The sequence below is a fragment of the Mesoplodon bidens genome (assembly GCF_964165515.1).
Source record: "Mesoplodon bidens genome assembly, chromosome: X".
NCBI lineage: Eukaryota > Metazoa > Chordata > Mammalia > Artiodactyla > Ziphiidae > Mesoplodon > Mesoplodon bidens.
The window spans coordinates 21,609,039-21,623,280 of NC_138163.1; the positions used below are offsets into that span (position 1 = coordinate 21,609,039).

General features: G+C 37.5%; 1 protein-coding gene across 3 annotated transcripts in view; it reads left to right on the top strand.

Moving 5' to 3' along the window:
• The window catches only part of FGF13 (fibroblast growth factor 13), a 496,141-nt gene that overhangs the window by 432,262 nt on the left and 49,637 nt on the right, over nt 1-14,242 (top strand). For all 3 annotated transcript variants that reach the window (XM_081222678.1, XM_081222677.1, XM_081222676.1), the window contains one exon: nt 4,038-4,141. In XM_081222678.1, coding sequence (XP_081078804.1) covers nt 4,038-4,141 — 104 coding nt within the window. The remainder of the gene's footprint in view (nt 1-4,037; nt 4,142-14,242) is intronic.

Sequence of the window (14,242 nt, forward strand, 5' to 3'; positions counted from 1 at the left end):
ATGTATGTAAATCAAGGCTCCATTTCCTAACTATGGAATCAGGTAGTAGGTTTTACTTTTCAATTCCTGCATATGCATAGCTTGTGCCTTTTGGTTGTCTTATAACTGACTGATATGCATGGCATTTCTGTATACTAATGATATTGTCAGGCCTTTAAAGAGACAGAATCTGTGTTTAGACACAATGAAATAATGAGAGGTGAGTCAGCTGACGGTATTACCATCACATGAAGCATACAAATGAAAAGTATCTCAAAATAAATAGCAGGTCTGTGGGGCTTCACTCTACCCATGCTGCCAAGTATAACCAGGGGCCAGAGAGCTAGCTTTTCTTCCCACTTAAGTACATTGTAGGGTGTAAGTCATCATGAAACAAGAATGTTTAATGGTTAAAGTGATCATTAACATGATCATCATTAAAATGGAAGTTTAGCCATGCAGATGGCTTCTTTTTTTTCCCCTAAGCCAAGCAATTTTCTTGGCATTCATTATTTAATTAATTATTTTAAATGAGTGGAACAAAAATACAAGGTTTTTTTTTTCCCAAGTATCACCTTTTCATTTTTATACTCTTTCCTTAATATGCATTCCTGGTATTATGTTTATATTTTTCTTATTTTTATTAATTTTTAGGATTTTTGATTTTTTTCTCACTTAATTCAACGTGGTTGATTTTATGATATTTTAATTCTGACATGGTAAGCCAGATCATGGTAAAACAAATCAGTTCACGTTTACCCAGATACATCTATTTCTAAAAACGTATGTTTGATATTATGCATTCAAGCTGACCTTAGGTAGCTTTATTACAATGATAAATGTTAGCCCAGTAAACTCTCATCATGAGCAAGTCAACCATTGTAAATTATCTATTGCCCCCTGAAAAGGAAAAGATGATAGACATTTCAAGGGAGTGGTTTTATTATATCTGCCATGGGTTCAATGAGGGCGATGTTAGAATAGGCAGCTTTCCTTTCAAAGCTCCAATAGTGTTACCAGTTCAATGGGTCAAGTCTTTCCAATCTACATTAATATATACTTTTTAAATTACTCCCTTTGAGAAATTGATCTTAACCCAACTGATAAAAAAAGATGGCCTGGGCTTCCCTGGTGGCGCAGTGGTTGAGAGTCCGCCTGCCGATGCAGGGGACACGGGTTCGTGCCCCGGTCCGGGAAGATCCCACATGCCGTGGAGCGGCTGCACTCGTGAGCCATGGTCGCTGAGCCTGCGCGTCCGGAGCCTGTGCTCTGCAACGGGAGAGGCTACCACAGTGAGAGGCCCGCATACCGCAAAAAAAAAAAAAAGGATGGCCTCACTTTCGTATTCGGCAAACACTGAGTGCCAACTGTGTGCACATCTCTGAGAAAAATGGTCCCTTCAAGGTAGAAGGAGTTTGTTTTTATGTAGACACAGCAGAAAACAAGAAACGAAGGCCCTTTTATTTGTTAAAATCTTCAAAATTTTGGCAGAAATGGAAAAAGAGTTATTAGGTGTTTAATGAATGTGTTTTAGATACACAAATAAAATCAATTGTTTTCTTTTCATGCTTAGCATATTTTCATCCTAATCAAAATAATATCTTAAGTCCATGAAGTACTCCAGATTTAGAGAAGCAAAGGCATATTGGAGAATATTGAACCTGTGCAAGCTCACCCTTGATGTAATTTCTTTGCATTTTTATCTGGAAATACTGTCCCTTTAGACAGACTTTAAACAAACCTGTTTTATGATCTATCTTGAATGTCTAAAGAAAAAAGATAGGACTGGTATCACCCGTCACTATCCACTTTTGCTGCTCTCTTCAATTCTTTATTTTAGAGTGGTATTTTTTTGTTTTTGAATCAGGCTTCACAGAAATTTATGGTACATAGTGAAAAATCCATGGCCACTATAGAGTTCATACCATTATTCAGGGATACATAATGCCGGGCATGGGTTAGTGATGTTCTTTGCTTCTCTTCCTCCTACTGCTATCTGATGTTTGGGACTTAAGCATTTTATTGCCCATTAAAACCCACATCAGAGAGGAGTTGGGGCACACGGTGAAAATCAAATATTTCTCTCTCTCTCCTTCTCTGTTTTTTGCTCATTACCACCTGCATTCAGAGAACTAAGAAGGTTCAGAATATTGTAAAAATTGAAGTTCTAGAAACAATTCTGAGCGCCCTTTATTACCTGTCATCTATCATCTATTATCATCTATTAGTTTGACTAAACTAGGATTCAGACATACGCTGGTGTTCTAGTTGTCTAGTGGTATGGCTTTTAAGCCAAACCCATATGGAGTTTTTTGTTTGGTTTCATTTGGTTTTTTAGATATCAGAATTTAAAACTATGAGCTTTTATATAATGGGATTGTGATCTATTACATCCCAAAAATGTAATATTATCATGGTTTCACCATACAGATTGCTAGCAGTCCACAAATGTGTGTTGAGCACCTGCCGTGAGCAAGGTACCATCAACAGAAAGAGGTCGAACGTATACGTGACATGCTCAATGAGATCAGACTTCATTCCTGGGCACTGCATGGTCAAATATAGCATTAGATCCTGGTTCACAATCTGTACAATTACTTTCCTTCACCTCACATAACAGAAGGGCACAGCTTCAAATATGATGAGTATTGAATGAAATGCCATCAGTGGCATGTGGTAGGAACACTTGTACTTTGAACCGTACAGTGTCCTAGCTCCTCTCTGGTGACACCCTGACTTTAAGGGAAAGTTACATTGTAGGCTCGCCAAGGAATATTGAGTTCTTCATTAATATTTCTCATCTCTGTAACCCCACCTACTGCAGTAGAATATACATACACCAAGATAAGATATCTGAGAAAAACTATTCTTACCCACGGGATGACTGCTTTACGTTCTTGTTCACAGGAATGATAGCAGACCAATTTATCATCCTCCATAAACTTACACACCAAGGCAAAAATCGTCAACATTGGTCTAGGACTCTTGAGAGAAAGGTGCACAGGCTATTTTCAAAAGATGTGTGTGGCAAGCACTACGTTTTAAAAATGTACTGTTTTATTTTTATTCCTGGTGTAGGAGGGAGTAGACAGCTGGTAGGGGGAAGACGCCCACTGGTTTCATCCAGTGAGTGGTGTGTGATTGTGAGGAGAGCCGGGGTGTAAGTTTCACGCAATCAAACCTTCAAATGGAGAAATGAAGGCCTCCTGGGCACCAGCCAGCTGCCCACTTACAACTATTTAGGAAAAAAAAAGAAATAAATAAACCTCAGAAGTTCATTGTTTAGATTCCTATAACCTTTGCTCCCAGAGACTAAAAGACAACCTATCTCAACCCAATCTTAGAAAATGTTCTTTAAGAAGTACTACTGTGGGAACGTAAGACTCCTTTTTTAAAGGTCTGGAACTCTTTTTTTGTGGTTGTGTCAGAAATAATACAGATAATTTAGGTGAAGGAGTTAGACTAGTGTCTTTTCTAAGATTCTAGGAATCTCTCCCCAGCTGATAGATCATATCTGTGTCTGTGAATTTCAGCAGTTGTCTAAGGGAGCAGTTTAAAACCTTGGCTGGTTAAAAATAAAGCTATTTAATATGTAGACCAATTCCTGGAACTGGATCTTTACAGAAGCATCAATATTTCCCACCTCCAACACTATACAAACCATGGAATTGTCTTACATTTTCTCCGAGGTGTTTGAAAATATGTAGCTATATTCCCCGTTATATGACTGCAACCATGAATCAAGAATACTGAAAGGGGGTTTCCCTGGTGGCGCAGTGGTTGAGAGTCCGCCTGCTGATGCAGGGGACACGGGTTAGTGCCCTGATCCGGGAAGATCCCACATGCCGCAGAGCGGCTGGGCCCATGAGCAAAAAAAAAAAAAAAAAAAAGAATACTGAAAGGTAGAAGAGGCCCTATCTATCTGGAGTTATATATATATATGAATATTCCTACCAAGCACACATTACTTTTGGAAGACCAGACAGTCCTGCTGGAAACATTGAAAAGCTATGGAATTCGAAATCATAACCTTGTTTTCACATTCTTTTCGGTTGCAGCTCTGTTTAACCTCATCCCTGTGGGTCTTCGAGTGGTGGCTATTCAAGGAGTTCAGACCAAGCTGTATTTGGCAATGAACAGCGAGGGATACCTGTACACCTCGGTAAGCCTTTCACTGTGTTCGTGTTTTGATTATTCTAGTTTTCACCTGATATGAAGTGAAATAGGCTGCATATGTGTTATCATTGCAGATTGTGATTTGAGGAAGAGTGGTCTGGATGGAAATATCTTCTTTGAAAAGACAAATTAATTTCCAGTGAAAATTATATCTATTACTAATTAATCATTTGAAGCTAGCATTTTGGGTATAAAATTAAAAGATTCACGAAACATTTTTGCATACATTGGCATATGGGTTGTTATTTTGTGTAGCATATGATATAATGGTCTATCTTGCTGTAGCGCTTTGCAGCTGTGGGAAGCAAATCCATTTCTATAACTCAGTTCAACATATATTTGTCCATGTTTACTCCTAAAGAAATTAATGAAACCTCTTCCTCAAATCAACTCTAGGACATAAAGAACAGTTTTAGAAGTGTTTCTGTATCTTATCTTCAGTTCAGTTAGGTCACATTTGCTGTCTCTACTTTAAATTCTGTTTTTTCCGTCAAGCACAGTTCAATCTCTCCTTACAAATTCCTGCTTGCCTTTTCTTAAAAGTTTATAATGTACAGAGTACAAAATGAAACTTTTTCCAAGAAATTTATAAGCAATGTAGACAACAGTTCAGCTAGGAACCTGGGGCCACATTAAACTTTAAAAATTTTTACATTTAAACATAGGCAGAAATGGTACAGTACCAGGGTTAGGATTTTATTCTTAGCAGTAGATCTAGATACAGAGTACAGGAGACCACTTAATATATGAATATATTTTTAATCTTTGATTTGAACTTCATATATTCTAAGAAAAGGATAAGATGTTAAAAATGGAGAAAATTGCCCATCAAACTTCCTTCTAGATAGCCTTGAAGTAGACTATTACCATGACTAGATAAATCTATTCCTCAAACTGCAAAAGTGGTTACCTCTAAACACTCTTGCCCTGGCCTGTTCCTTAAATTTGTTTCAAAGCCAGGTACGTAGAAAGACTCTCAGACCTGGTGAAACCATGGCATAACTGTTTTTCAGAGACCAAGATGGGAAAGAGGGGCGGGAGAAGAGTGAGACCAAAGGGCCTATTCATTTGGTAAACCTGGGTAGTGCATTTCAGATTCCACAATAAAAGATTAGAAGCATAATCTTCAAATCGTGACCACGATCAGCATTCCTATCAGGCCATTTCAACTGTCTTGTTGTTTAATAAATGCAGGGGTTTTATTCTTTTTACAAATGCAAGATTTGAGTTTATTGCAAACTTCATGACATCTGTCACTTTATTAATACATGGCCATTATTATAAATGATAGGAAAGGGGATTTGTCTTTCAGATTTGTGCATTAAGATAATTTAGTAACAAAGGATTTTAATTAACCTCATTTAGATCAACAGACTACCTCCTCAGGACCAGATGCAAAGGTAGGTTTTTCATAAAATAAATGACTGCTTTCTGCAACTACTATGCAGGTATGGGAAGGAAATGGAATATACAGGGCATACTGTTGAGAAGGTAAATACCAGATGGCATAGGAAATCATTACTGGTAAAGCATCCAGAATTTCACTGAGCTGTGGTCACCATTGCAGTGCCCTGATGAGAAAGGTTGATTTTTTAAAAATCTGGCAACAGTAGATTTTTTAAAACAGTTTGAAAGTAATATTTAAGTTAAAATGAGAAAATGTCATGTAAGTGAGACAGTATGTCACGTGCTCCCACTCAAGAAAATTAGGGCATGCAGTATTACATGTAAGGAATTGATGTCAAAAACTCATAGCCTACCATTCAAGTTGACCGTTATTCTAGCAGATGGTAAATGTCAACGTGAGCTCATTTCTAAGGAAGGCTTTCCAGGGGAATCAACATTGTAGATGGATGGGCTTCCTTTCTTTGGTGGGCAGGCAAGTATACAGCAAAATGTGCGTCACTTTGTATGCATTTCCTATTAAGGAAGGGAAACCTTAAGTAAGTGTTTCCTATTAAGGAAAAGAAACTAGGTTTTCTTTAAGGAGGAGAGATGTCTGATTGATAATCCTAGAGTTCACAGAGGAAGAAATACCCAAATTAGTCTGCTCCAGGAAAGAATCAGAATCTTCTCCAGGATAAATTACCCAGTTCTTCTCACTACTTCTTACTGATTGTGGTTTGGGGCCCCATCACCATGTTGATCACTATCCTCAGTGGGTACTCCACTTATTATCATCTTTTTAAAAATATAGTGCTCAGACTCTCTCAGGATATTGTCTGTCTTAGTGACTTCAGCAACACAAGACCAAAAAGCTAAATGAAATATCTTGCTTCATCAAGAAGAGAGGGTCACCAAAGGGAAAGGATCGTTCTTCCCTTACATAAAACCGTGGCACTTCTGCTACTGAAATACTGTGTGCAGTTTTGTTAACAAAGAGAAAATAAAATTGGACAAAGACCTTAGGGAGGAAGCAAAAATAAGAAAAGGAAGTAGAGGCTACTGATATGGGCAAGTAAAAAACTCTGTTAGGAGGTTATTGCAAATTATCTTGGTGAGGGCTGACTAAGGTCTGCCTTACAACGTTTGTGGTGGCAATGGCTAAATGGAGATGGATTTGCAAGGTATATCAGAGGTAGAATCGTGAGGATTTGGTGGCTGATTGGATTTGGAGGGAAAGCAGGAACACCACGTATGGTTGAACATGTATAGTTGCCATTTACTGCACAGATGGCAATAAAGTATCCTCAGGTAGACGTTTTTTAAAATTGGCACAACAGTGATTATTAGAGTCCCTGAGGGAGAGTGGGAATTTTACCTTTGGCAATTGAGTTGATGGTGAGCTATTAACCAAGATGGAGAATAAAGGAAAAACTACAGATTTGGGGAAAAAAATACCTGAGTACAGCTTGACATAGATGTTTGAAAATATGAACCTAGAGCTTGAGGAAGAGATGTGAGCTAGAGATAAAATGCGGGAGTTACCACATGTAGGTGGTGGTTGATGCCACAAGAAGAGTTGAGGAATACATAGCGTAAGGAGAAAAGAGAGTTTGTCAAATAATATTAGGCAGTACTAGCATGGAAGCGGCCAGCAGCAAAAGAACGAATTGTGGCAGATGTCATAGCATTGCAAAGACCAAGTGGGGAGAGAGTTTTCAGAAGAGTCAACAATGTCAGAAGCCTCAGAGAAAACAAGTAAAACAAGAACTAGGAATACACCGTATGAAGGTCTTCAGCAGTCTTGGCAAGAGCACTGTCTGTGGAGTAGTGGGGACAGAAGCCAGACTGCAGTGACTTGAGGAATGAATGGGAAGAGAGGAGGTAGAGGCAGTAGACTTTAGAGGTGTAGACTTTCTAAGGGAAAGGGAGACACGGGTGAGTATTTAGAGGAGGGCATGGGATTGAAGAAGGCTTGGAGGGTTCTTTGGTTGAAACTCTTGAATATATTTGTTAGCTGAAGGGTAAGAGCTAGTACCGAGGGAGGTGCTAAAGACATAGGAGATGGGACCCTTTGTGGAGTAGGGTCCCAAAGGAGTCAGAGAGAGTGATGGAACTGAGTAGGAGTGAGAGGATTAGATTCACCTTGAAGAGATGCTGTTTCTACAACAGGAGGCAAAGAGATGAGGACAGGTGCAGACGTAGGTGTACTAAGTCTGCACGTGGTGGACAAGGAAGTTGAAGAATTTCCAGCCGGATGACCTGTATTTTCCCAGTGAAACAGGAAAGAGTCATCTGCCAAAAACCAGGAATAGGGAGGACATAGGTGAAGGTTTGGAACAGCTGTTTTAGGAAAGGGGAGAGGAAACAGTCTGATGACCAGGGGTGGATAAACTGTGACCCATGGGTCAAATCCAGCCTACCACCTCTTTTTGTAAATACAGTTTTATTGGGACACAGTAACACCCATTCAAAAGTCTATGGGGGCTTCCCTGGTGGCGCAGTGGTTGAGAGTCCGCCTGCCGATGCAGGGGACACGGGTTCGTGCCCCAGTCTGGGAAGATTCCACATGCTGCGGAGCGGCTGGGCCCGTGAGCCATGGCCGCTGAGCCTGCGCGTCCGGAGCCTGTGCTCTGCAATGGGAGAGGCCACAACAGTGAGAGGCCCGTGTACCGCAAAAAAAAAAAAAAAAAAAAAAAAAAAAAGTATATGGCTGCCATTGCGATAAAACAGCAGAGTTGAATAGTTGCAACAAGAGCCCTTGTGACCCACAAAGCCTAAATTATTTCCTATCTTGTCCTTTACCAAAAAAAGTTTCTTGACCCCCTAGTCAGATGATAGTTCACAAAGCTTAGTTACCTATTAGAATCACCTGAAGACCTTTAAGAAAATTCCATTCTCTGTGCTAAACACGAACCAATAATATCAAAATATCTGAGGGTGGAGTCTGTGCAGTAGTATTTTCCAAAGCTCCCCAGCTGATTCTAATGTGTAGCCTGGGTTGAAAACCACTGATAGACGACTAAGAAAAATGATTGCTGAATAGCACTGAGAACTGCCCCCCCTCCCTCAATGAAGTCAGAAACCATGAATTTATAGGCACTTTGTCTTATATCTGAAATTTCTGAAGCTGACCTTCTTTTTCTGTTCTTGTAAACAAATTGCCATTACATTTCTAAAGGCTTGTTTCTTGAGATGAAAGAAAATGCTGATCCTTCGAAGAGATTCCTTATTCTGTTTCCTTTTCTTTTTTCTAACTTCTTTTGCATTTCTGCTTCTACACCCCTCAATTTCTTTTATTTTTTTTTCTCCTCGATTTCTTTTAAATTCAGTTTTACACTTTTACCATTTCTTACCCCCTTTGGTCATTAAATAAACAATACATCCACATTGTTATTGCTACAGAGACAGCAATTTGCCTTCCATGATTAATCTCAGGATTCTTGCACCCTTCCCCCTCCCTTTTTTCCTTGTTGCCATGGGGGACAGACTTGATGTAGGCTCAAGTGGCAGTGAGAAACCATCTGTGGCACAGAGACTCATAATTAGCCATTATTTCATAACATATTTACTTTTGTCCATGATATAACTAAGTCCTTCTAGAACTGTAAGGTAATTATTACTCATTGTGTATAGAGAACTTTGTTCATACCTTTGGTTTTCCTTTACTAAGAATAATGAGTTGGACACAAGCTTTTGAGAGTTCCTCAAAACTTAATAGTATAAAGCCATTTGTAATACGTATTTCAAAACTGCTTGAAATAAAGAAACATTCGCTATAGGAAAACAAGAGTCTTAAATGTAAAAATGTTATTAATGTCCTAGTAACTATCTTAATAGAGGAGTAATAACAGATATTAGAAACAAGGTAATAAAGACTCAAAGCTGAGCCCAAAGCATTTTCTTCTGCTTTTGGAATATTCCAGAACTTGGTAGCAGCATTTTTCCCTGCCTAATTATTTCCTGTTCTTCAACACTAGTTTTCCATTTCCAGAGTACACTGTGCTGCTTGGGTTGTTGTTGGGATAGCTAACATGTGTAGACAAGTAGAAATCCTTTGACAAGTAAACCTTTTCCATTCAGATATTTCTAGAGAGGGCTTTTAGGAGTGATTTCACTGCTGTGTTTTATGGTCCTGGGACTATCACAGCAAACTAGATGCAAGACCAGGAAGCAGGTCTCTCTGAGAGTCCGCTTGATGCCATGGGAATGAGGCAGTGTGTGTTACTGATCCCAGGGCCCCAGGCAGACTTTGAATCTGAACTAAGGGGGCATATTTTCCTTCTCTATTGAATTATTTTTACTTAGCTTAAACTTAGCAAGTTTCTTCTCCCCTCACAGATGTTAATTTTGATGATCCATTCAAGATGTTGACTGATTTTCCACTGTGTAGTTCTTGCTTTTTAAAATTTATTTTATTTTATTGCAACTAGTGAACAATCCATTGGGAGACACTTTGAGTAAATACCTGCTCTGAAGAACCCAGTTTTTAACATTATATTTTCAGGTATCCCAAATCTCTTTAGAAAAATAAGATAATTAGTGAATAAATTGAGAAATGACCATTGTTTTGGGGTTTTTTTTTTTTTGGTTTTTTTAGATAGGCCATATCAGTTTACTGATAGCTAAATTGAGGTAGAGAAAATTTAACACATTTTTCCCAAAATGAACAAGTGTCATAAAAAATAGGATCCAACAGCAAGGATTTCCTGGGCTCACCATTCTAGTCACTGGGCTTCCATACCATTATTTAATAGAAAGTTAGTTTAAATCGTCCAGGTGAATTAAAATCGGTTCTGATCCATGTTTTGATTTCATACTATGTGTGGGGTCTTGGTTTATGTTAACATGCCTCAGATGTTCAGGACACTTAGCTGTCAACTGCAACCTTACTCATTTGCAGGTTTCTTTAGTTCCTCTGATTTTAGTGTATGACAGTTTAAGATCTAATTTTCAGTGATACGGCTTCACAGCTCAAGTACAGAAAGTATGTTAAAATTTAGATGAATTCATCGATCATTTCAGAGTGACGAATGTTCTCCCAGCAAACATTTGCAGCATGTAAAATGTTTGAGTTATGTCAAATCTGTATATCAGCAAGTTCGTATAATTTAACTTCTGGGGTTATTATCACAGAGACTTATAAATTTAATAGAACTAAATGCAAGGGCACTGGTTTAAACATTACAGCTCTTTAAGGACGTGGGATTGACTCAATTACAAAAGGAAATATATTTAAAATGAACATGAGCACTATCATATCCAATATAGAAGAAAATGATCATTATGGGTTTTGCATATAGCCAGTAGCCATCATATATATCACCCCCTGAAAAACGAGTAGACACAAATAAATTCTAACTTCTAACTACAACATTAGCTTATTTGTATATTTCAGTTAATTCACAAATTGTTGAATTTGATTTGTTTAATATAAAATTTAAAAAATGTTGACTCTGAAAACTTAGATTACCAATTTTGGTGCCTACATCTAGAAAACTTTTTCATTTTCAGTGGCTACGGGTTTAAACAATTTTGATGGGCATTTTCAGTTCAGACTAATGGATTGTAAGGGTAATTGTACACATACACCCCTATTTCTGAGTGGTATCACTAAAAATGGAAAATGTAGACATGGAATTATTTTACAGGAAGAAAAGCAGAGAAAACAAGCAGATTTTATTTGCTAATAAATGGCTCTGCTAAGCTCAAGCAGACAAACTTTATGTTTTAAAGAGGCTTGTAGTTATTGTGTTGGTGCTATTGAATTAGAGGCCATTAAAATTATTATATTGAAAAATATACCAAAATTTCTGTATTCATCTTAGATATTCCTTCAGAATACCAGTGAATCAGCATAATTTTCAAACCCAAAATAGATTTCCCAAGTCACAGATTATTTCACATGTTTAGTTCTCTTTGCAGTTAATGGAAGTTTCATTCAAATGTGAAAGAAAATCTAGCTTGACATTATTTGAATGTGAAATTAGATGACTCTGGTTGGTTGTGCCTTCAGAGTCAAGGGCCTTCTCTTTATGGTCTCTGTAAAAAAAAAATAATAATGACCAAACTGAGAAATTATTCCGGGTGTAGGTCTTAGTTTCTTAGATGGAAAAAATGACCGAGGATGATACTTCCTCAGAAATCAAGGAGACAATAGTAGTCATGGCTAAATAGAGTAAGATTGGCTCTGTATTGTGTTTTTGAGGCCAAGTTGAAAAAATAATCCAAATGAAAGGTCATGGGGTACATATTTAAAAGAGTGTTTCATGGCTTTAACTCAGAAGCTAAATTCATATTTGTAGGAAAAAAGCCAGTCTGTTGGAGCTAAAGAATAAAATAATTGGCAAGAATAACAAAGAAGAATTTTAGCCAATAAAACCAGATATAAGGAGGTAATGCACACACATACACATATATGCACACGCATACAACACACATACACGAAAGACAAATGGAAGAAACCAATCTTATGCTCATTGCTCTGTTGCTATTACGGGATGAGTTATTTTGGAATTCCTAAAATAATTCTGTTTTAAATACATACCCTGCACTGAACGTGTAATACCTTTAGAGATTGCTCTGGCAGCATATTCTGTAATGCTTGATAGCTTTATAAAACAGAGCAAATAAGACTTTTTAGCTATATTTCATTTAATCATTCAGTGAATCTCATGTCTTGGTGCAGACATTGTTTTTAGTCCTTGCCTTCTTGTTTGCATAATTTTAATCCACCATGTGATAGAAAAACACAGAGCCCATCAAGACCCTTTTTCTTGCTATCTTTTTTTTCCGTGAAAGTTAAATATTTTAAAATAGTTTACCTACCAAATCCTATGCTCACTAAGTAATAACTGGTTTTATTTTTCTCCACCCCCTTCTTAGACATAGAGCAATACCGAGCAAAAATTATCTTTTAAATAAATATTCATTAAAATAATTATTAAAGATGTATATAACAAACAGTAAAGACAAATCACATTATTTCTGTCAAGGCTTTTGAATATTTAAAATACGTGAAAGGGCTCAATTATAACTTTTCATGCATTCTCTCAAGTGTTAACGTTTCAAGATTACATAAGAAAGTGAATTACTGAGACAGGAGAAAAAAATTGAAGGCAATAGCGCTGGTTTCAATGGTTACACCGCTTAGAGGGAATTGTGACTTCTGAACAGGGAAATTTTAAATGAAAGCATTTCTCTGATCATTATAATAGCTGTAACCAAGGTTAATAACTGGCAAGCCCCCGACTAATATATTTAATATGTTTTGCCCAGGGTGAATGTGTGCATAGATAACACATCTGTGCTAAAATTCTGATTAAGTTGTTCATCAGATACTCTGTTGCTAACTGCTTTTGACGTTCCTGGAAGTGAAAGTACTGGAAAAGCCTCAATTGATTTCTTGGAAATATTTTACATATAGCCAGTAGCCACGATATATAACATCCCCTTCCATAAGAGCCTCAGATGTAGGCTCTATAGGAATTCTGGCTCAGCATAAAACAGGAGTAGCCAAAATGAGAGATGATGTCCATTTTTACCTGAGAAAAATAATTATTATAGAGATTTGGAAAAGTCAAATGTAAATAACTGCCCCAAGGTGTTAGAATGTAGACTGTAATAATACAGAGAATGAAAAATGCTTAACAGAGGGAGGGTGTGAATCATCCCATAATCGTCTCATAATTGACAAAGAGACACTAGAAAATGACAGTGATAGCTTTCAGAAATGAGATGCCAACAGGTAAAACTCCATTGTATATAGCAAATAGTATAGCAAAAAATCCTGTGCATAACAAATCCATTGCTATAATCTGGTCACAAAATCAGCAAGGCTACAACAACAGAAATGTTTGGTTGTTGGTCTGATTAAAGAATTCTCCAAAATATTGTATACGGTATTCCCTGGTTCCCACCCACATCATAACAATGATTTCCTGTAATACAAGTGTTAACACTTTGCAGACTGTTTGCACTGAAGAAGTTAGAGGCAGAGCCTTGGGGAGATCTGAAGCTGAGTGTTTCTATACTGTATCATAACCTTTATTTATTTATTTTTATTTTTAAATTTTATTTTATATTAGAGTATAGTTGATTTACAATGTTGTGTTATCATAACCTTTAAAGTAAAGATTTCCTGAAAACTCCCTCCATTCTTCCAGTCTCAGAAAGCCCAGTCACACATCTGGGCCTGAAGTGGTCCAGGAGCTTCATCAACCAATCAGTGACCAGATATCTGTGGAATACCCACAAGGTACTAGGCAGCCCAATGATCACATTGATCTCTACTGACAGTGGCTGGAGTTTACAGTGCACATGACATTCGTCCTAAGTTCAGAGCCCTAACTGTTAACAGTTGATCTACTGGAAGAATCAGCATAAACTGTTTCTCCCCAACTTCCGCAGCCTGGCAATGCTATTTTTAGTCTAGAACTCACTGTAAGAAAATCCATATAGGGGAACAATTCGAACGTCCTTGGGTATGGGGGTGAGTGAGGGTGCATCATTATGGAAATTTACCAGTTGTATTGAATATATATTGGGTGTCTGACACCATAGTCTTCAGCAGATCACATTAAGACCATGTTTATATGTCCTAGCAAGGTAAACTTGAACACAGTAGGAAAATGGTTTTCAATTATATCAAGAAAAGATATAAGTTGAAGTGCTTTAGAAGTTTTATAAATGTGCAACTCTTTTT